At 41.1% G+C, this 24,566-nt stretch overlaps 1 protein-coding gene and 1 long non-coding RNA gene across 8 annotated transcripts in view; one reads left to right on the top strand and one right to left on the bottom strand.

Annotated features, from left to right (window-relative positions):
• LOC138760972 (uncharacterized) overlaps window positions 1-24,566 on the top strand; it is a 108,249-nt gene that overhangs the window by 16,929 nt on the left and 66,754 nt on the right. For both annotated transcript variants that reach the window (XR_011356010.1, XR_011356009.1), the window contains exon 3: window positions 8,014-8,100. This is a non-coding gene — a long non-coding RNA (uncharacterized lncRNA). The remainder of the gene's footprint in view (window positions 1-8,013; window positions 8,101-24,566) is intronic.
• The window catches only part of kiz (kizuna centrosomal protein), a 233,821-nt gene continuing 209,879 nt past the window's right edge, over window positions 625-24,566 (bottom strand). For all 6 annotated transcript variants that reach the window (XM_069932381.1, XM_069932382.1, XM_069932386.1 and 3 more), the window contains 3 exons: window positions 7,238-7,281; window positions 1,116-1,449; window positions 625-942 (listed from right to left, as the gene is read on the bottom strand). In XM_069932381.1, coding sequence (XP_069788482.1) covers window positions 1,340-1,449; window positions 7,238-7,281 — 154 coding nt within the window. In that variant the 3' untranslated portion in view covers window positions 625-942; window positions 1,116-1,339. The remainder of the gene's footprint in view (window positions 943-1,115; window positions 1,450-7,237; window positions 7,282-24,566) is intronic.

Genomic DNA, 24,566 nt, shown 5'->3' with positions numbered 1-24,566 from the left:
CAAAGCATCTGTCAGGGTTAGGTGACTCTGTATAGAGTCTTGAGGCAAAATCTTCTGATTATCAATGTTAGTTTTCATACTTTCATCTGATAATGATGTTCATTGCATGATATTTATCAACTCCATTAATAAATGATCATAACTGAATTGGATATATTATTGAAATAAAAAGCTTCCATTTTAAAAATGAACATTATTCAATTGTGTAGAGATCCTTTGCATGTAATATTTAGAATCATTTGCTTAAAATATGTAATCTCAGCATAATGTCATGAACACACCTACATGTGACACAAGTTACACAAGAAATATTGAATCAGCTGATTCCAGTGCACACCAGCTTGTAGCAAATACTCTTTCTTCTCTCAAAGTGCTAGATTTTAATTCATTAAGATATTGCCAAATGTCTTCTTATTTTCCACCCTAAAGTTCCAACAAGTATATTTAGGCATTTGAGAAAAGTATATATTTATGCTGTATACTCAAGTAGATATTGCATTTGGGGAAACTATGCATCTATGTTTTGTTATGCATTAGAGAGTTGATTTCTGCATACATGATGGCTCCTGAACTGATAAAATAATTTGTATACTGTAATTGCAATTTTAAAACCCTAAGGAGGCATTTGATCGAAGCATTTATTACTTGCAGAAATGATAACACACTAGAGAATGAAAACATAACAAGATTTTCTTGAAGTCTCCCAAAAACCAGCAGAATCTTCAGCGGTGTTATTGGGTCATGATGGTGAGCAGAACATGTCTGATTGAAACCAGCGGTGAGCAAAGCCCTGACTCCTGCTTTGAATCAGTCGCAAGTTTTCAATATTTCTGAATACATTTAAAATATATTTTCAGGATGTAGATAATGTTGACAAAACCAACATTTTATTATCTATCCCTATGTGGTCCTGAACATTTAGGAGACAATCCTGTCTTTTATCTGGAAACAATGAAAAATTAAACAAAAAATTAAACAATTGAAACATTTGCACATTTTAAAATGGTAAAAATATTTTATGACAAATTTTTAAAATTATTCTTTCCTTATTTTCTTCTCTTCTTTAAAATTATCATTCTCTTAGATTGGGTACAATTTGTTTTTGAAAGGATTACCTTGGGTCTGCAATGTAAATATCCATGAAAGTTGCTTCATCCTTGTTAATCTTGGCAACTGTCATGTCATAGAATTCTCTATGCTTTCCCTTCTTTTTCGATCTTCCAAATGTTAAACAAAATGGATTGGGAATTGTGTGTCATTGATTTATCATCAATCGAACATGTCCAGATTCGTATTCTGGTTATATCTAGTGCCTCGTCTGGCAAGAATCAGGTTTTGTTTATGAAAAGAAATCATCAAAGTCGTCTTCATCCTTTTGCACTTCTGAACCTTTGGGTTGAAGAATTGCTTCAATATCTGATGCACTGTCATCCGATTCACCCCAAAAAGCTGCACAAATACATAAAAATAAAGGGATCAAAGTTTACTTTTAGCAACGTGACTAAATTTTATGAGCAATGTTTATCTTCAATCTTTGATTATCTTGCTTATCTAGATTTCAGAAGAATAAATAAAAATAGTTGCACTTGGAGAAGATATGGTGTCCATGAAAGCAAGCTCTTGAAGATTATTTTAAGCATTTCCAAGCCACAAATAATAGTTATATTAAATCAAATTCAAGAACTTTAATGTTAAAATTTATAGCCCCATTTAGCAGTTGAAATATACAAAATAAAAGTCAACATTAACATGCCAAAAACTCCAGTGACATCAGCAGTTGCACATTTGCAATTCATTATTCATTATTCAGGAAGCACTGGTTCTACAATGAAAGAACATTAGAACAATAATTGCAAATCAGTTTAGCTTATTCAATTTATCATCTTCGGAGTTGAAAATTTTAATTTCAAAATCCATTTTATGTGCTGCATTTCATCAAAAGAATCGATAATAATTTTGGTCTTTTTGAGAAAAGCTGAATGAACTTCAATCGAGACTTGGGGCAGTAATTTGGTTTTCATTCTTTTCATTTATGTTCTCTTTTCATGGAAGCACAGTGTTAAAATATAAAATTATTCAAGTGACAACTATAGAGTTATGTATTATAACATTTATTAACATTTTCTTTCCCATTGAGGTCTGAAGAGAGAAATTGTGCTATGGATTCTTAGTCAACAAATTTCTTACTTTCACTCATTATATGTATTTATACACACACTACTTTATTAGCTTCAAAAAAAATCCGCATCACAATAAATTTAAGCAGCTTTCATTATTTCTCTATAAATTATGCCTGTGGTTTCGGTGAGGGTAGCATGTTCTGTGGTTGTATGGCAGAATTGCAGACAGCAATGAGGAATTGTACAGGAGGGAGATAGATCAGCCAGTTGAGTGGTGTCACAACAACAACCTTGCACACAACGTTAATAAAACCAAAGAGATATTTGTGGACCAGGAGGGAATTTACAAACCAGTCCTCATTGAAGGGTCAGCAGTGTAGAGGGTCAAGAACTTCAAATTCCTAGGTGTCCACATCTCCTAGGATCTGTCCTGGAACCTCCATGTTGATGCAACCACGAAGAAGGCTTGCCAGTGGCTATACCTTGTAAAGAGTTTGAGGAGACTTGGTATGTCACCGAAGAAAATTTCTACAGGTGTACCATGGAGAGCATTCTGGCTGTTTGTATCAATGTCTGGTACAGATGAACCAACACTCAGAACAAGAAAAAAAACTCCACAGATTTGTTAACTCAGCCTGCGACAGCATGGGCACTCGTCTTCATTCCTGGACATCTGCAAGGGGTGGTGTCTTAATAAAGCAGTCTCTATCCTCAAGGACCTCCCTCCACTGAGGCGATGCCCTTTTAATTCTGCTACTATCAGGAAAAGGGCACAGGAGCCTGAAGATGAGCACACAGTGGCACAAGGACAGCTTCTTCCCCTCTGCCATCAGATTCCTGAATGAACAATGAACCACAGACTCTGCCTTACTTTGTCTTTTTCTGTTTCTTGCACTATTTTTATTTATTTTGTAAGGTGGTTTTATATAAATATTTGTGCTGTTGCAATATGACAAATTTCACGAGAATAAATTCTGATTTGATAGTTAACATCAACTCCTGAGCAGAAAAAAATGGACCACTGCATTTAGGAAATGGCATTCTGTCTTCTGTGTTTTAATGAACAGGCTACAGGTTGATTTTATGAATGAAACCTTGGAAGTGCAAGGCTAAATATAATTTTTAAATATAATTTTTACAAGATGGAATATGTGGACTCCCAAATGCAACTTGATGAACCCCAGTTAAAAGTTGGTTGAAACAAGAAAAAAATCAGAATGACAACACAAGCCCTGACTGCAATTAGAAAAAGCAGAAAACTTCAGACATAAAATTAAAGCAAAGAAGTACTCCAGCAACTTTCAATTAAAATTAATACCTTATCACTGTGCACAAAATGATGGATGTGGAAATGAAAGATACATCGTCTAACATAAGAACAGAAGAAATGGGAGCAGGAGCTGGCCATACGGCCAATGAGCCTGTTCCGCAATTCAATAAGATGATGCTGATTTGGCAGAGGACTTAGTTCCCCACAAAGGTTAATTTCTCGTTTCCTCAAAAATCTATGTACATATCTTAAATACATTCAACAATGGAGACTCTACTATTTTCTTGGACAGTGAACTCCACTGTTGCACTAGTCTTTGGGAGAAACAGTAGCTCTTCAGCTCTATCTTACTGTATATCTACTCCTCCCAGGGCCAGCACAACCATTGGGCCAATTAAGCAGCTGCCTAGGGCACAGACTTCAGAGAGGCGCTATTGAAGAGAGCAAATTGTGCCCTATAATTCAGGTAGGTCAAGGGGAGGGTTCAGAGTCAGCGTCGGGAGCTCTGGTGTGTGCCTGTAGGGTTATTGCTGAGGGGAAGGTTCAGAGCAGGGCATTGGGAGCTCTGGCTCCGGAGCTGGGAGCTCCCAACACCCAAGTCCCAACTTCGTACCCTCCTCATCCCCTCGCCTACCACACATGCACACTGGAGTCTGGTGTGCGTCTGCAGTAGTAGGCCAAAGAGAGGGTTCGGAGTTGGGACTTGGGTGTCGGGAACTCTGGTGTTTGCCAAGGGGAGGGTTCGGAGTCAGCGTCAGGAGCTCTGATGAGCGCCTGTAGGCTGACTGCCGAAGGGAGTCTTATGTAAGCCTAAATGTGTATTTGGCTGTTTGAATAAGTGAAATATTTCATTTATTGTTCCAATGATTCTAATAATAGTTTGAGCAATTTATTAACAATTAACCAAGAAAAGTTGGTAGGTCCATGACTAGCCCCTTTTTAGAGCACCATAATTCATGAGAAGGGGAAGCAAGGAGATATGAGACCAAAATGGTCCAGGGTAGCTAGTTAAGGATAGCTCAGGACAGGTATTAGCTAGTTTCTAATAGCAGAATAACTATCAATATTCATAGATATGAAATAAAAATATATTAATTCATAAAATAAATCAACTCAGCAATTGCTCCATGCTATTTTTTTGTCATTATATAAATGATTTTGTTTATCCTAATTGTTATAATTTCATAAAATACGAGAACTTCAAAAGACAGACTAACAGAAAAGCATTCTTGAATTTCCGTGTATGAAGCCATGTAGTTACATTTTGCTCAGGGTTCTCTACCAATGTATTGCAAGTTCTCACAGTTAATGTTGTGTAATAGGGAGATAACATCCTTCCAGGTAGTTCTTAAAGAGACTTTATTATTATTGCTATAGTTGATGCTGTCTCACAGTGATGCAATTAATAGAGCTAATGCCTCACAACTCCAGTGATCTGGCTTCTGCCCTGAACTCTGGCTCGATCTGCGTGCATTTTTTACATTCTCCCTGTGACTGTGTGAGCTTCCTCTGGATGCTTCAGTTTCTTCTTGAATCTAAAAGATGTGGGCAGGAAGATTATTGGCCATTGCTGGAGTGTGTCAGTGAGTTGTAGAATCTGGTGGGGGGGGGGGGCAGGGGACATGATAGAAATATAGGAAAATAAAAAAAAAGGGAAGAGCATGGATTTGTAAAATGGTTACAGGAAAGAGAGCAAACTTGATGGGCCAAAGGGGCATTTTCATACTGCATTATTCTTGTGGGGAAAAAAATGGACACTGGAAGGTATATAGACTTAAAGGTATGTGAAGTGAAAGGTTTTAAGGTTGTGTTGCCCTTAGCGGAGGTACGCATACTACCGAGTGGCCTTCAGTTCAAAATGATTTGTGTGCCAAAATATTTCCTTTTGTATTTGAGAAAGAAAATCAAAGATTGATGTATTACTTATCCTTGCAATGTAAAATAAATTTAGCAGTTTCAAGAAAACATCTATTTTTCAAAATCGAAGTTGCCAATTTTTTTTTGTGAATGCAAGTATTTGGCCTTTTGCACAAAATAGTCTGGCTCCGGCCCTGATTCCTCAAAATTTTGAGGTTTTGTCCCCTAGTTCTAGTCTCACTTGCCAGTGCATACAAACTCCCTGTTTTTATCTCTTTCATAATTTTGTTTCTATTTGATCCTCCATCCTCTTTTTAAATTTCATTAGGTTTAGTCCCAGTCAACTCGATCTCTCATCATAAGATAACCCCCTCTATTTCTTTATAAAACAATCATTGATTTGTATATTGAATATTACGATACTACGAAGGAGTTGCAGAATGAAAATTAATCAAAAGTACAGACAACTTATAAAATGGTAGGTATCTATTCAGAGATTGTGCATTCGCAGAATTGATTTACTGCATCCAGTGCTCTTTTTCAAGCCTTCTCTACATCAGAGAGACTGGATGCAGATTGGGAGATTGCTTCACTGAGCACCATCGCTCTGTCTACACCAGTGGAACCTCGCAGTAACAAACCATTTCAATTCTGTGTCACACTCCCATACTCACATGTCTGTCCATGGCCTTGTGTACTGTTCCACAAGACCACCCATAAATTGGAGGAACAACACCTGATTTTCCATCTGGGCACTCTCCAGCCAGATGGCATTAACATCAACTTTTTCAGTTTCTGCTGACCTGGTCTCCTCTCCCCTCCCCCCTTCCAGCTCTCACCTCCCTCTCTATTCACCCAGCCATCCATCTTCCCCTTGCTTGCTGCTGTCCCTTCCCTCCCTTCTCCACCTTTTTACCTCTGCCTTTGCGGCCACGCCACCTCCCTACTCTTTTGTATGGATGCATGCCGACATCTTTCCATACCTTTATGAAGGGCTCAAGCCCTAATCGTTGATTATGTATTTTTACCTTTGCCATATAAAGGATACTGTTTGACCAGCTGAGTTTCTCCAGCATTGTGTGTTTTTACTTCAACCATGGTATCTATAGATTTTTGTGTTTTACTACTTTTAACCCATGTCAATCTCATTGAGCAGCAAAATACAATTGGTCTTAGTATCCCTGATGAGAGGAGCTAAACAAATGGTGACTCCATAAACAGGAAAGTCTGTAGACATTGTGGTTGTAGTGCAATATACAAGTGGTGGAGAAACCCGGCAGATCACGCAGCATCTGCAGGAAGTTAAAGGTAACCAATATTTCGGACCTGAACTCTCCATCAAGTTATGATCAAAAAGCAGGCAGATGTCTGAATAAAAATGTGAGGAGAAGAGAGAGGAAGGGGTAAGGGGAGGAATGTCGGCTAGCAGATCAGAGGTGGGAGGATTGAAGTGAAAAAAAAGCTGCAGTGAATGGGGGGGAGGTGGGTAGCTCTCTGAATGGAGACAGAAGGGAAGAGTGTGGGATGTATTGCACTAATTCCTATTCAATGTGGTCAGGACTAAAAAGCCTGGATGGCAACCAAGTAGTAATGGCAATTAAACAACAATGTCAATACTCAATGACCAAGCATTAACATGAAATATTGCCACTGACTGAGGCAATGATACAACAAATAATCTGTAAGGATGATATTGAAGAGCAGAAAAATATTCAGGAATTTGGGCCATTCATCGAAGGATGACATTTTTAATTTTGAAGCAATCGTCAATTTATGGAAAGAAACTGCCTCTTGATACAGCAATTTTAATTTGCTTCATGGATCTAAAAGGGAAATAATTAATTCTTAATGCAACAGGGAATGAATCTGATGAAGCTAGAAAATACAGTGTGACAATAATACAAAAGTAAATCCAAAGTACAAAGAATGAACCAAAAACATTGACTGACCTCTCCTGTTTTCAGCTTTCTGTATTAATTTGCAAACGTACCTTTGGATTTTGCTGGGTTAATTCTTTCCCGTTTGAGTCTGCACCTGTTGAGATTCAATTAGGCAGAATTCAATAATTTAAAAAAAACTGTATTGACCAAAACAGCAAGGCTTTGCAGACACTCTGCATTCCAGGGGACTAATAAGCTGCGCTTGTTAATTGTGCAAGCATTGATACAAATATTTTTGTTTAGTTCATGATGAATTCCTTTATGAAATTGAACAAAGGTGGGTGGTAAGTATAATTCTGGATGCAAGCAGGGTCACCAACTGTAAATTGTCACAAGCAAGATTAGCCAGGAAATATGGGGAGAAAAGTGCACAACAACCAAGTGTAGAACGATCAACCAAGCAATATTTTCTCTTCCACTCTGGTGAGTTTGTACCATCCCTCATCAAGGTCAGTGTGCAATCAAAGCACCCAACTACATGATACGGAGTCTAGACTACTTAAAAAAAAACCAGATTTAATTGGCTTTGAGCTCAGTTCATTTGCCAGTTTTCATTAAAGGTGGGATAAATCACGATAACCCCCATAGATAGATTGTAGATTTCTGGGTTCTGCATGCTTTATGTCATCCATACTGAGTACAGCAGCCATAAGGAATATTGGTAATGTCCATGCAATTTTCCTATGGAGTAACAAAAATACATATCCATAACAAAAATACTCCTTTTCATTTTAACATGAACAAAAAAATACCTGTGTTGCATTTATATCTTAAAACCTTTTCTGTGTAAGCTCCTTTGATTTATCTATTTGTATCTTGAAATTAGACCTACCTTAGGAGATGGAAAAAAAGCTCATAAGAAGTTCATTGAAGGGGGCTTCGTTGTTCAATCTGCTCATTGTTCAAAAAAGTGGTAAGTAATGATTTTAAAGTTTGTGAAAATAAATATTCTCTTTGGGTGGATAATGACAAAAACAGTATCTATTTTGAGAAAGTCAATAAAGCATAATAGTATGTTTTATTCCTTCTAGTAAATACTAGACCAGTGGTTCTCAATTTTTCTCTTTCCACTCACATACCATTTTAAATAATCCCTATGCCATCGGTGCTCTGTGATTAGCCAGGGATTGCTTAAGATTGTTTGTAAGTGGGAAGCGAAGGTTGAGAACCACTTCTCTAGACCCAATTGTTACTGAAATGTTTTGCTTGAGAAAAACTGTAATTGGCCCATTTCCTTTGGAGTTATGAAACCATGCACATAATGAGCCAATTAGCTATGACTAAAACAATGGTTTTCAAATTTATTCTTTCCACCCACATACCACCTTAAGCAATTCCTGACTAAGAGCACTAAGGGCATATGGAATACTTAAAGTGGTATGTGAGTGGAAAGTATAAGGTTGAGAACCACTGTGCTATACCTCATAATATCGAATGGTAAAACTGTATTTGTTTATCTTCAGCTGAAAATGTCCAATTAGAAACCAGAATTTTAAAATACTGAAAACTATTGAACCATTTATTTGTTTCAATGGATTTCATTCATTTATCGAAAATTAAATACATTGAGTCGTTTTCCAGATTGAAGATGAGTATAATAAGAGATGATGTAAGATGAGTTTATTGTCATCATATAACTACAGATATGTATAAATGCATCAATGTTTTTACTTGCTGCAGGAAAACAGGTACTTAAGGTAATAGTATGCAATAGTATGCAAAGACCAATCTGCAAAGACAGAAAAAGAAAAAAAAATTTGAAAGGATAGATTGTAGCATTCGCGCTACGTGAGCATGGAGAAGAATGACACCAAAACCTTGAAGTCAAGACTGGTATAATTGCGATCTTAGCAACAACACAGGGGTGAATTGGGATTTGATAGTACCCCTTGGAAAACACCTGTGCTCCATGCAAGTTGGCAGCGGTCTTGAATGTGCACCACAGAGTATCTGTCAGGCATGGTGGCCTCGTAGAGGTGGCGGTAGTCACCACATGTCCTCCACCCCCCTGCTGATTTGGGCACCATGTGGAGAGGGGATGGGCAGGGACTATCCTCCTATCTCTTCCATTTTCTTAAACTCCTCTTTTGCTAGGCTGAGTTTTTTGGGAGGTAGTTGTCGCACCCTGACATGGAGCAGGGGGCCCTCAGTCAGAATGTGGTGCCTTACCCCGTGCTTTGGATCAGTCGCAGAGAACTGTGGTGTCACTATTGAGAGGAACTCTGTCAGGATGTGGGCAAACTCGTCAGAAAACATTATAGAGTCAAGGTGGGGGGGGGGGTGTAGGTAGTTTGGCTTCCCCCAGAGGTAGAGTTTGAAAAGTTCTGGCGTTCACTAAGTGCTGTCCCTTGAGCTCTGCAAGCAGGCAGTGGGCATGAAGGAAGTTGGCCCCCAGGTGTGGTTGCGCCACTGCCACGAGGGTGAAAGTCAACATAAACTGGCTGTTGCCAAATCGAAGGGGGATGGTGCAGGTACCGAAAGTTCAGATGCCGTCAGTTCTGAACCCTGCTTGCCATTGCAAATATCGAGGCTTGAGGTGAGCAGGACACTTATTTCGGCACTGATGTCAACCAGGAACTGGCTGCCCAACAATAAGTCCCATATATAGAGGAGGTTATCATATGGGCCAACTGCCACAGCCATCAATGACAATTAGGGAATTTTCTGGAAACCTGCAGGGTGGATGGCATCGATAGGCCTCCGTACCCCATCCCTGATGATAATAGCAGAATTAACCCAGATTGCTTCTCTGTTGGTCTTGGCTGTGCATGGGGCTTGCTGACTTGGTCTACGATAGCACTGGTATCCCTCTTTGCTCTCCAGAGCATGTCTGCCCAGCTCGCGACCCTCCAGGGGATGCTGAAGTCCTCGTCCGTGAGCAAGAATTGGATAGCCTCAGGCAGTTGCTCCAGAAAGATCCGTTCAAAGAGCAGGCAAGGTTTATGGCCCTCGGTCAAAGTGAGCATTTCGCTCATTAGAGCAGATGTGGCCCTGTCCCCCAATCTGTCCATGTGCAACAATCGGGCAGCGTGCTCATGCCAGGAGAGCCCAAAGGTGCGGGTTTTTGAGGGTTGCATATTTGCCTTGTTCTAGATACTGCCGTACAAAGTCTATAAACGCTGCTGCTGTGTCTTGATCGAGTGTGCTCATGACAAGGAAATAGTGGGTGTCATCAGCGGCAATATGTCGAAGCTGGAACTGAGCCTCGGCCTGCTGGAACCACACGTGTGCTGTGACACCCAAAATGTTTGGAGCTGGAGTGAGATCGTGTGGATGATTATTGGCTCTGCCTGGTCTGTCAGGGATACCAATGTAGTCCTCACGCATGGAGAAAAACAACATGCACAGCAAAGCCTTGAATTTGAAGTTGGTTTATTACACTGGCCATCGCATTTATATGGGCCCCAGGCCCTGACTTCAGGACATCGTATCATTGCAGCGCCAGCCTAGGATTGGCTGGCATTCCTGCCACAGCTTGCTGTCTTCCCACCGTGTGGGAGGTCACCTGGTATGACAGCCGATGTCACCCCAGGTCCCCGCAGTTTATCAGTCATTTTGTGGGCCGGTCCACATCTCCATGCACCGGCCACTACTAGATAAATATTCACAGTCGTGAGGTTTCAATAGTGCGGAAAGATTTTTCAGACTAGTTTATGGTTAATGTTAAGGGTAGTATGGAAGGTTCAAAAATTTATAGATGTTGGGGGGAAAAAAAACTAGTCTTGAACCTAGAAGTGCTGGACTTCGGGTCTCTGTACCTCCTGCTTGAAGGGAGCAGCAAAAAGAGATGGTGGGTGATAGGGGTCCTTTATGCTGTTGGCTGCTGTTCGATGCATTGCCTCACATGAATGAATGGAAGGTTAGTGCTTCCAAGGTTAGTTGACTCGGTCTGTGATTCTGGGGACTTGCTTCCAAACTAGGCCATGTAATCAATTGTATACTTTTCACATTAGACCTGTAAAATTTGACAGGGTATTCAACAATATGCCAAATCTCCTCAGACTTCTTAGAAAGTAGAAGTGTTGTTATGCCTTCTTCACAATTGCTTTCATGTGCTGGTTTCAGGAGATCCTCTGAATGGTTGACTCTGAGGAACTTGAAGTCCTCCAAAGAATGCCATCCATGGAAAAGTGTAATTTCAGTCCAGGGTGTCAACTGTGATCAAGGGTTGAGTTGGGCCAATTTGAACCATGAACCACCATTCATCTGTTAAAAATCACTGGCAAAGAAATAATCACCTTTGAGCCATTGTTTGATGTGGAAAGGAAAAAAAAAATCACCTAAAATTTAAAACTTTCTTATTCCAAGTTTCTGTAGATGCTTGAAAGGGGGCTGAATTGAGGACTGACAAAGAACCAGTCCTTTCAAATGGAGGTCCTGTTTCTGAACCAAATATGAGTTGATGTAATGAAAGCTTCCCAAATTTAGATTAGCCAAAGGGTCATCCAATTATTTTGTAGATGTAAGCTACAGCTCCAAATTACTCATTAATTGGCACTAACTGGCATTAAATTATCTCCATTATTCAGAGAAATCTTAGAGATAGCTTCTATGGAAAATTAATAACATGTTAGCACAAAAGGAGTTACTCATTTGGAGACTAAATTATTATTGATGTGGCTGATTGTAGTATGATCGTAAAATATCTTAATTGGAAATGAGCAGCTTCATCCCTTTTATCTAATTCATGCCATCATTCAGCTGGCAGTATTTATTTCGGAAACAGAGGGATGTATTCCATTCTCAAGTACTAATTTCATTTATGCTTGTAATTTTGGAATAATGGCATGAAAGCTTTTCAAAAATGTGACAATTGCACATAAAAGCTTTGGTAGACTGCAATATTTCCCTCCAACATTTCCATTTCTTGATTTACCAAATCATACTGAGGTACAGTGCAATGATACTATAAGTGGTTTTAGCTACCTAACAGCTCCAGTTTAATCCTGATCTCCGTTTCTATTTGTGTGAGGTTTGCATTTGCTTGTTGTGACCCAGGCCCTCTGGTTTCTCCTCACATTCCAAAAATAAGCTCACAGGTTCTTCGGCTTCTGTCAATTGCCCCGGGTGTCGGTGGGTGGAAGAAGAGCTGGGAAGGAGTTGGTGGGAGAAAGGTTTACAGGGTAAACAAGTGGAGGGAATGAAACTGAATGATGAATGCCAGCATAGCCTTGTTGGGCTGAATGGCTTATTTCTTTGTTGCAAGAAAATATATGATGTATATTATCAAAAACAGTTTAATATAATGAGCACTTCACCCAAGTTTACATTTGTCATCTGGATTCGTGCAATGGGCATCGAAAGAAAAAAAATACTACAAATGATGGAAATCTGAAAAGAAAAAGAAACTGCTTTAAAAACTCAAAGTCAGGCAACATTGGCAGTTAATATTCCTGGTTGTTGATTTGGGAATTAGATGGTTATTCAATTATAGGCAATTCAAATGCAACTACCAGAAGTCTGAACATTTCTCTATTTTTAAAAATTTTTTTTTTACTGTCTTGACATATTTGGTCATTTGATTTGTACTATTTACCATGACTCTGCCTGGTTTGGAGAACATGTCTTTTGAAGCAAGATTTTGAGCTTGGGCTTTTCTCTTTGGTGCGAAAGACTGAGGGGCATAGATAGGGTGGACAGCCAGCACCATTTTCCCAAGGTGACAATAGCAAATACGAGAACACATCTGTTTAAGGTGAGTGGAGGAAAGTTTAGGGGAGATGTCGGAAGTAAGTTTTTTCTTTTACATAGAAAAATGCTGGGTGCCTCAAATGCATTGTCGAGAATGGTGGTGGAGACTGGTACAATTGGAACATATAAAAGACTCTTAGATAGGCATAAGGATGTTAGAAAAACAAAGGAATGTGGGTGTGCGGTAGGGAAGGAATTAACTGTGCAGTTGGTTTCTGTAGGTCGGCCCAACATAGTGGGCTGAAAGGCCTGTACTGTGTTGTCATATTCTATGTTTTATTGCAATTTGTGTTTCTTACGTTCCTGTGTGGCTGCAGCAAGTATGCGTCTGTGCATTGTACAATAAACCCTCCTCCTCATTATCATCTCATCAACTGCTACCTGTCTGTATAGCTGATGTTCCTGTTGAAGCCAGAACAACTTGCGACTTGCCTGAACCGAATGCCTTAATTTCACAAGGTGGGGGGAGGAGGGGTGGTTTCTTACAGTCCTGCAAGCTCACACCAAGACACAAGAGCAACTTGTCCGTGAACTACTCTTTGCAGACGATGCCGCTTTAGTTGCCCATTCAGAGCCAGCTCTTCAGCGCTTGATGTCCTATTTTGCGGAAACTGCCAAAATGTTTGGCCTGGAAGTCAGCCTGAAGAAGACTGAGGTCCTCCATCAGCCAGCTCCCCTCCATGACTACCAGCCCCCCCGCATCTCCATCGGGCACACAAAACTCAAAACGGTCAACCAGTTTACCTATCTCGGCTGCACCATTTCATCGGATGCAAGGATCGACAACGAGATAGACAACAGACTCGCCAAGGCAAATAGCACCTTTGGTAGACTACACAAAAGAGTCTGGAAAAACAACCAAATGAAAAACCTCACAAAGATTAGCGTATACAGAGCCGTTGTCATACCCACACTCTTGTTCAGCTCCGAATCATGAGTCCTCTACCGGCATCACCTACGGCTCCAAGAACGCTTCCACCAGCGTTGTCTCCGCTCCATCCTCAACATTCATTGGAGCGACTTCATCCCTAACATCGAAGTACTCAAGATGGCAGAGGTCAACAGCATCGAATCCATGCTGCTGAAGATCCAACTGCGCTGGGTAGGTCACGTCTCCAGAATGGAGGACCATCACCTTCCCAAGATCGTGTTATATGGCGAGCTCTCCACTGGCCACCGTGACAGAGGTGCACCAAAGAAGAGGTACAAGGACTGCCTAAAGAAATCTCTTGGTGCCTGCCACATTGACCACCGCCAGTGGGCTGATATCACCTCAAACCGTGCATCTTGGCGCCTCACAGTTCGGCGGGCAGCAACCTCCTTTGAAGAAGACCGCAGAGCCCACCTCACTGACAAAAGACAAAGGAGGAAAAACCCAACACCCAACCCCAACCAACCAATTTTCCCCTGCAACCGCGTCTGCCTGTCCTGCATCGGACTTGTCAGCCACAAATGAGCCTGCAGCTGACATGGACATTTACCCCTCCATAAATCTACATCCGCGAAGCCAAGCCAAAGAAGAAAAAAGATGAATTTAATTATACTCCTCTTTTAGACAAAAAAGAGAAAGATTTACAGAAATTTATTACTTTAGTGGGAAGAGTAAATTGTATCAAAATAAAGGTGATGCCAAGATTACAGTATCTCTTTCAATCTCTGCCTATTGCACTACCTAAAAATTATTTTAATTATTAAATAATTATATAAGGCGATTCTTATGGAATAACAAAGTGCTGAAAATTTCATTGGAAAACCTAATATGGGATTATAAACTGGGAGGATTTAGGCTTCCGGATTTTAAGAAGTATTATTTATTAGCACAAGCTAGATTTTTATCATGGTTCTTTGAAGAAGACAGCCCCCCTTCTTGGATCTGAATGAGATTGTATCAATAAAAGAAGGGACAGCGATGGATTTTATTTATAAGTGGATTGTTAAATTAATAACAAAAAAGACGGACAACCCTATATTTATACATACGCTTAGAATATGGTAAGAAATAAATGAGTGTATTGGAAAAAAAAAGCATGGATATCACTAAGAACAGCTTTAGGTAAAAATGTATTGCTGTCCATGAATCTGGGTAACAAAATAATGAAGTCCTGGTATGACAAAGGAATAAGATATATTGATGATTGTTATGTGGAGGGATCTCATGTCTTTTGAACAATTAAGAAATAAATATGGAGTTGTAGCGGCAGCTACACTGCTACTGAAAGGACACAAAATCAGACGGGTTGAGCTCAGTGAGCAGAATTGATTTATTGCAGGCTGCTGGGCTGGACTTATACTCCCAGGCCGGACCTGGCTGAGAACCACGCTGGGGGTGTCACTGATGTCACCCAGGCATCATGTGGTCCCCCAGTGCGGGCTTCTGAGCCCTCTGCTGAGAAGGGGAAACTCCCCGACGGCGCCATTTTGGCCGACTGCCCTGCCGCGTGGATTACAAGCGGCGCCGATTCGCCTGCCTAGTGGTGTGCAGTCAAAGTGTAACTCTTGGGACTTTCTTTTGTTTTCTCCAGCTAAGATCATTCCTAAGAGAAAGATGGGGGCCAAATTTGGCCCCACCTGAAATTAGTGAAATGATTTGGCTGGGGAATACACCTAAATTTATAACTAAAATGTACTATGCTCTCCAGAATGAAATTGTGAAATCAGGTTTACAGAGAGTGTGAGAGAGATGGGAGTTGGATCTAGGTGTTGCAATAATGGAAAGATGTTGGCCTGATTGGTGTTTGGATAGCATGAATAAAAGATACAGATTAGTTTAATATAATTTCCTACATCGATTATATCTCACACCACAGAAACTGCATTGGATCAAAATCTGAAATATCAGAGATGTTTTAGATGTGGGACAGAAATAGGAACATTTGAAAGTGAGAACTTTCTGGCAGGATATTACCAAAATATTAACAAGGATAACAGGGGTGGCCTTCACGGGTGACCCGGAGCTTTAACTTTTGGATAACTTTATTGAAAGTATGGGAGTATAATAAATTAACTAAATTCCAAATTCAATTTTAGCAAATGGAATTTGGAATTTTTAGCAGTGTCTAAAAAATGTATTCCAATTACTTGGAAATCTGACACTCCTCAACATATAGCACAGTGGACTGCAGAGATGAATAGTTGCATACCAATGGAAAAAATTACATAAAAATTAAGGAACAAGTATGACATATTTGTTAAGATATAGCAGCTATATTTGGATCATATATGGGCCCAATTATAACTATAAAAGGACAATAACAGTCACTGGATAGTATAAATACAAGTGACTTCCCTATATAGAATATATTTTTACGGTTAATATAAATGTGAGCCCTGACAGTGTGTGGATATATATGTTATGAAAAGGGGGAGGGGGAGGGAGAGGAAGGAGTTGTTTTGTATGTTATTTGTGAGAAAAAGTTCTTTATATATACATATATACACTTTGATATTGAAGAGTTTACTCTGTATATTTATGGAAAAAATAAAAATAAAATATTCTAAAAATATTGTCCAAGTGACACAAGCACTATTGATGTAATCTTTAGTGGTTAATGTTGGTTAATCACAGCTTATTAATTGGGGAGTGTAAATTGAGGGAAATAAGTTAGATCTTATGTCCCATCAAGAGGACATGACTTGTCAGGCTTTAAAAAGACCTCCATGTTATTGAACACATTCTTGTGTTTATATTGGCATACAGATACAGCACACATTGGTGGCTAAGCAAAAAACGATAAAGCATAGTACAGGCCCTTCAGCCACAATGTTGTGCCAATCTTGTGCCAACAATTTAAACTTTCTCCACCTCACACCCACAAAACTCTATTTTGGAAGGATTTAGGATATTACAGTAAAATTGATTTAAACATTTTGAATTTCCTCATTTGAGAAGCTGCCACACAAAGTCTTAATTCTCCCAAATCTAATGTATAACTGGGGAGAGGAAATGAAAACAATTTCTAAAATGCTCTTTTCCTTGATTGGAAAGCAGAATTTATTTTTCATAACTTTATACACAGACATAGAGAAGTATAGCACAACTGACTACTGATTCTTGAGGATTTTCACAAGACTACTATTTGACAAGAGTTTTCTAGGTTCCTATAGTATCAGTACAGCTCTGTACATGAATGCTCCGCGATGAGCTTTGATCTGACAATTCATATGCAGACTGGACTCAGCTTTACTTACAACCAATCAACTCAAGTCTATTGAAACTGAAAGCATATAAGGTGTGTTTTGATCTATTGCGTGCAATGCATACACTACATAGGTACTGCAGAAGTGCCAAATTAGGAAAATGCATTGAAAAACGTCCATTTTGACGATATCTATTTGAAACACTGCCCCAAGAAGTCAGTTAACATCACAAAGGATCCCAGTCACAATCTCTTCTCACTGCACCTTCAGGCAGCAGGTACAGAAGCATCCATGAAAAAAAAAGAAACAAAATTAATGAAACAAATTTGACAGTCATTGATCTGAAATGCTGACTTTCTCTTTCCATAACAACTGTCAGAAGTGCCGTGTTTTCAGCTTTCTCTGTTTTATCGCAAATGTCCAGCATCTGCATTATTCTACTTGAGTAGAAGCAGCTTAGCCGGTTATAATTCATGTACAAGCACTTCTGTTGGAAATTGGAAAGATTCATTTACTTACCTAGTTCAGAAGACTTGTCTTGAATACAAAGCAATGGAGCTGATGAAATGTGAAGAATAAATTTAAGGAAGTTTCAAATTACTTAACTCTTAACAAGCTGTGATTTTTTTTTGTGTGTGTCTAAACATCATCTCTTCAACACATTGTCAGTTAAAATTCATTAGGTGTCCAACAAATTCTCCATGCTTGCAGAAAATTTTGTTGTAGCTTCCAAAAACAGAGTTATTCATTAAATACAATTTGTCATCCAACACTATTTTTGCAATTCAGTTATTTTTATACAGAAAAACAGGCTTATTTTGAAACAGTTCAGATGAATCCTTTAGAGTCTAATGATAGACTTCCAGATAGAAGTTTGTAAAATCATGAGAGATATTTATGGGGGGGTGGGGGCGGGGGGGGGGGGGGGGCGGGTGGTGGTGGTGAGAGATACTCAGCTTTTTTTCCACAGGGTAATAACATCATACACTTAAAGACACGTGTTTCAGATAAGGGAGGGAGTTTAAAGGATGTGTGGGAAAATTATTTACATAGAGAGTGGGGGTGCCTGAAAAGGGGTGGCAGGAGTAGTGTAGAAGCAGATATAAAAATATCATTTAGGAAGCTTTTAGGTAAACACATGTATATGAAGGGAATGGAGAGAAATTGCAAGTAACAGAATTTTAATTTAACATCATTTAACACCTAGGCTGAATGACCTGTTCCTGTGTTGCACTGTTTTTTGTTCAATGATTCAATTGAAGATTCAAAGGTATTTTATATCAGAAAGGAACAATTGCACATGTAGTTTAGAAATATGCAAATGTAAAATAGGACAATGATTGATGAATATAGGGGAATTTAATGGGACAAATTAAATTCTGAACATTACAAATAATTTTTGTCATTTTAAAATTTGTTTTGACTAACAGGAACTTGAAAGGAACAAGCACGGTTATTCATTGCAATTGCTCACATCCCAATATTAAAACCTTGAAAATAACGAACATAATGAATTTTGGATTAGCTATTTAATATAATTAAGTACTGCTGACTTCCTTCAAATTGTATGGCATATTTCTGCTTTAAATAGTGATTACTCAGATTGTTGGGTAGTAATTAACATTAAAAACAAATTGTTTTCTTACATCTCATGCGATTCACTGAATACTAATGAATACCACACTCCTGTTCGGCTCCGAATCATGGGTCCTCTACCGGCACCACCTACGGCTCCTAGAACGCTTCCACCAGCGTTGTCTCCGCTCCATCCTCAACATCCATTGGAGCGCTTACATCCCTAACGTCGAAGTACTCGAGATGGCAGAGGTCGACAGCATCGAGTCCACGCTGCTGAAGATCCAGCTGCGCTGGATGGGTCACGTCTCCAGAATGGAGGACCATCGCCTTCCCAAGATCGTGTTATATGGCGAGCTCTCCACTGGCCACCGTGACAGAGGTGCACCAAAGAAAAGGTACAAGGACTGCCTAAAGAAATCTCTTGGTGCCTGCCACATTGACCACCGCCAGTGGGCTGATAACGCCTCAAACCGTGCATCTTGGCGCCTCACAGTTCGGCGGGCAGCAACCTCCTTTGAAGAAGACCGCAGAGCCCACCTCACTGACAAAAGGCAAAGGAGGAAAAACCCAACACCCAACCCCAACCAACCAATTTTCCCCTGCAACCGCTGCAATCGTGTCTGCCTGTCCCGCATCGGACTTGTCAGCCACAAACGAGCCTGCAGCTGACGTGGACTTTTTACCCCCTCCATAAATCTTCGTCCGCGAAGCCAAGCCAAAGAAGAAAAGAAGAATGAAGATACATACGTATTTTTCATATTAAATTGTACAGTTTTCTCCTACATATTGATAAATACATTATGAAATACTAGGTCGATTGCTCATATTTTAAAGGCAATTTAAAGGGAATTCAAGGGGTAAATGTTTCCCACATGGATGGGAAAGTATCTGGAATGAGTTGCCAGAGGAGGTGGTGGAGGCAGGAACAATAATAACATTTAATTGATGTTCGGTCATAGACCGAATATTGTCATAGACGATATACAAATTTTTTGCTTCTGCCTGCTATATGTGGATTGCGTAGGAACGCATGGCCTCCCTGTCTGGAACCTAGTAGAAAGTCGCATGACCTGCGGTTTTGTTTGGAAGAGTATCAGGTTTGGTGGGTTCACATAGAGGGGAGTCTGGACACAAGTGTTACAATCACAGGTAACTTTAATAAACACACAGGGAACAAATGGGGAGAATGTTAAATGATATTCAATTACTATATAGGGTAATACTAACCAACTATATAGACATTTGCATCGGACCCAGGTTGGACTCCAATACCAGTGGCCGCCTCTACTCTACAAGCTCACACGCACTCTACAGATAGGGACTTTCACACTCACTCCTGGTTCCCTGTACCAATAGGAGTACGGCTTTCTGCAAGCATGATCTATTGCAGTACTATGTTTCAGCTTAAATGTAGTGCACACCTTACCCACAACACTTCCAGCAGTATCCACAGTAGCGACATGGCGTGGAGCATTGTCTGGGGCTTGGACAATGAGGTAGAGAGAAAGAATGTGCAATAAGTCAATGTTATATACAGTTCTGATCTGGGCACCTACCCTAGGTAATTTAAATGAGCCAATGGCAAGATGTGCTGGAGTACAACCTTGATTGACAGGTGATGTGACTTCTGAATAAGTTTCAGACAGTGAGGACACGTGACCACCCACAATACACAATATTTCAGAAATGTATGGAGGTCACATGTTTCTCCACAATCCACAAATAACATTCCACCCCGCAGAAGTCACATCACTCTGAAATCGTGACAGTAAACACTATGTACATGTTCTAACTACATATATATAAAACAAAACAAAAGAGTGAAAAAAATGTTTTAAAATGATGTAAACCAAGTGGATCAATATATAGGCAAATCCATTCCGCATGCTGGACAAGGCTCAATGACAATACTTCACCAGATTCCCCCCCAACCAAACAGGGTCGTTGATGGAGCAGGGTTCTGTGGGAGCTTCTCCCCAGTGTTAGAGGGAAGGGGAGAGAAAAATTGTCTGGTCACTGACTTGCATGCTTGGTTTCATTGGCTTAGCTGGCAAATGTGCGCACCTTTACCACCAACGTCTGCAAACAGGTAATGCAAGTTTATCCACGAGGTACCAGAGCCCTCTCTTGGCTTAACATTTGGATGCTCCCCAAACACAGAGCCCAGATGCCTGTTACTGTGCTATCCCGTGGTAAGGTAGAGGGTAGGCCAGCATGCATACATCCAGGGTATACCCATATCTCCTGGGCAGTTGTCTGAAATCAGGATGCTGTTTCTGCTCGTGTTCCCATTAAATGGGTGCCACAAGTGCTTGTGTAGGTTTCCTGTAACGAAAGCCAGGAGGATTCAGGACTGAAAGTTGGCCAAATTAGTAGTTTTAAATAAAAGCTCCTAAAGAGCCCACCTCATGAGGTATTTGTTTCTGTCAATGGGAGGGCTGGTGGGGAGGCTGTCATTTTCTAGTGGGGGAAAATATATACATATTTCTTTGGTAGTATTGTACTTAAAAACTGTAATATTGTAATAGTGATCCGTAACTCCAATTTCCTGTGTGTGTTGAGAGACATTATTACCACAGTTCAGGGTGCAATTAAAAAGAGAGGAAAAATAGAGCAAAGGGCCCATTACAAAAGCTGGACTTGGAATGTGCATAACAAAAGATGCTGTGGTTGTTGAGTTCGAGTGTCCAATGATGGTGTTTCCATGGCAACAGCTGTTGTATGTCTGCTTGAAAGTTCTGTGCATAATAAGTGACAACAGCTCCTTGCTGGTTAAACAGAACGGTGTGATGGCAGGATGGCTGTGAAGACCAGTGTGGGGAATCACAGCAGTCTGTTTTGATGAATGTTTCATTGATCCTCACATCTAGAAGAGGAAGAGTTTGAAGGGAAGTCTGCTCCTTTCTTGGGGGGGGGGGGGGGTGGGTATTTCAAAGAGCTCACAAGATATTCACGGGTCACCTCCTGTGGGGGAGGACCAGAAGGAAGTCTGGTCCAGGTCAGACTGGGTGGCGTATGGGAAGCTCCACTCCTACGGGCTTCCTCCCACAGTGCTCTCTTCAGAGAGCATACATATTTCTGTAAGTCACTGGCAGGGAGACGTCGCCGAACTTCGACTCAGCTCTGAAAACTTTAGCAGGTGCTCCCCAGTCCACGTTCTCCAATCCCTCCAGGAAGGTAATGGCTTCCCTGATGGTCTTCCTGGTCACCAATCCCATGAAGGGCAAACCACTCCTCTAAGGTCAAGGCGTGCAACTGTGACTAAATAGCCCACCAAGGCATCAGTCACTTTCATGCTCACTGGGGTCCTTGTGGGTGCTGTCACAGATACCCACAATCAGTGCCCACTCTCTAACAACCTGTGTCCCCACGTCAATTGTGTGCTACTGCAGCCAACTTTGTAGGCCCCATTATAGGAGGGCAGGGAACCTGGGCTGGACTGTAGCAACCACGTGTTCCCTTTGGGTGTTTCCATCATTGACTCGTTATGGTGGCACCCGCAAGGCATTGCCAATCGACTGTTGTTCCGATAGACCACTCAGGGCATTCACTTCCCAATGAGAGAGACCATCATTGGCGGCCCCCTTGTCCCACAGCCGTGGCTGGTGGTATTGGTCCCCTAGCCCAGTTAGCTCCTAGGTGGAGTAGACCAGGGTCTCCATATTCTCACAATGACCACATACATGCCCACCTGAGGTCCTCCCATTTTCGTCTTCATCCCAGTTTTAGAGATTTGATAGGGTGCCTTCATGGCAGACCTGGGACTGCATTTTCACTGCTCAAGCTTACAAAGGCTCAGGCACATGGGGGGAGGATTGTGTCAAAGGACTCAATTTCCTCATGGTCATCACTGTCCATCCACACACACTTATCCTCCAATCATGTGTTGATATACTCCCTCCACGGTACAATGGCTAGGATTTTGCCTGGATCAAGCTGACACCCAGACCAGTGAGCTGCTTGCAGCTGCTGCATTTCAATAAGCTTGGAAGCTGTCTCTACAACTTTCATTTCGAGTTCAGTCCCTCACACCCGGACATTTTAAACTGCCTCCTGTAGTGCACAACAGTGATGTTGCAGAGATTCAATCACCCTATCCTTCTGGGTGCTCGGATTACTTAAATCAGATGTGATATCTCACTGGTGCTTAAGTAGGGATATCAGTATCTGTACGGCTCCCCTACGACTCCCCCTGACCTCAGAAACACTGATTTCTCCAGGAAGGAGACCATGTGGGCCTCTATCTTATCTCCATGGGAGTTCAGCCTGTCGTTGCAGCTGACCAGTATGGCATGGCCTGCCAGCCACATTGCCGAATAGCTGGACCTGATGGTTGTTGGTCCATCAGGTGATCTTACGTGGCGACCAGATGGTTCCTTTACTAGCTTGGGCCACCTCCTGCTGCTCCCATTGGTGAGCAAGTATGCAATAACACATGCACTCGACAGGACATCCACACACACACTCATTAGTACAATCTCCCACATGGTTAGTACTCCATGTGTGTCCAGCCAAAACTCTTTGAACCCTGCTCGCAGAACTAATTGCGTTGGCAAGAGTATTAAGTCTGGTGGGTTTACAGAGAGATGAATCTAGTCGTAAGTGTTACAATCACAGGTAACTTTAATGAACAGACAGGAGACAAACAGGGGAGAATGGCAAACGATACTCAATTATTAAACAACTATACAGACATTCACATCGGACCTAGGTAGGACTATGATACCAGTGGCTGCTATACTCTTCATGCACACATAAGTTGGAACACTCTACAGACAGGACTTTTACGCACACTCCCAGTTCCCTGTACCAATGAGGGTGCGGCTCTCTGCAAGCATTGATCTATACAGTACTATGGCTCAACTTAAGTGTAGTGCACACCTTGCCCACGACACTTCCAAATAAGTCCACAGTAGCAACCTGGCATAGAGCATAGTCTGGGGCTTGGACCATGAGGCAGAGAGAAAAAAATGTGCTATGCATTGATATTAGATACAGTTCTGATCTGGGCGCCGTGCAGTTTGCTTGCGCCATGAGAGACCATAAATCTAGAGAAGGAGGGCTTTTAGGGCTTCGAAGAAAATCCACTACTCAAATGGCTATGTCCTGGTTGAGGGCCCTTACCACAAGATAGTACTTAGTGGCATCCACTTCTATCTTATGAACGTGGAACTGCACCTCAGCCTGCTCGATCCAAACTTCAGGATGAGTGGTCCAAAAGACAGGCAGTTTGAGCGAAACCACTGCATTGTCTATGTTGGGTCCAAAATCCACATGTGCCCTTCGGGATCACCAATGTAGCTACTGTGTCACAGTGTGAAATGAAGAATGAGAAAATGATCAGATGTAGTCAAGTTGATGTTCAGTAAAAGTCATTTGCTCAGTCACATACAGCTTTTTAAAACCCCACGCCATCGCATTGTGATGTCATGACGTCACTCAGAACCTCCCAAGCCAGTTCGATTAAGCCTCCAGTGTGCCGCTACAGTGTTCAATCTCTGCCACAGCTGTTAAGCATTTATCTGAGACTCCAGCTTGTTCAGGAATTGTCTCTTTGTGTTAGTAATGGCCTTCCAGGGATTGTACCTGCACTTCCTGAATGTTTCTGAATTGCCTGATCTGAATGCCATAAGCCTGGTCTTCAACGGCTTGAAGATCTCTTTGTTCATCCACAGCCTTTGTTTAAGATACTCCAAAATAGACTTTGTGGGAATGTCATCATCCACACACTTCCCAATAAAGTCTGCAACTGTGGTACGTTCATTCAAATCAGTAGCCAAGTCTTTAAGGATGGAGCAATCTCCTGACTCCAGACAGTTAAGAAACCACTCTTCTCTTTCCCCAGACCATCTTTCTAGTCATCAGGGCAGTTTCCTCAGTTTCTGCCTGTACATAGGATGGAGAAGTGAGACATCTGGAGAAATCGTAGATGAGCAGGGCAGCGAGGGATATGGAATTAATGTAGGCAAGTGA

Source organism: Narcine bancroftii, chromosome 4, assembly GCF_036971445.1.
Source record: "Narcine bancroftii isolate sNarBan1 chromosome 4, sNarBan1.hap1, whole genome shotgun sequence".
NCBI classification, from domain to species: domain Eukaryota; kingdom Metazoa; phylum Chordata; class Chondrichthyes; order Torpediniformes; family Narcinidae; genus Narcine; species Narcine bancroftii.
The sequence above is the reverse complement of the archived record's forward strand: the minus strand, read 5'-3'. Positions and strand labels throughout refer to the sequence as shown.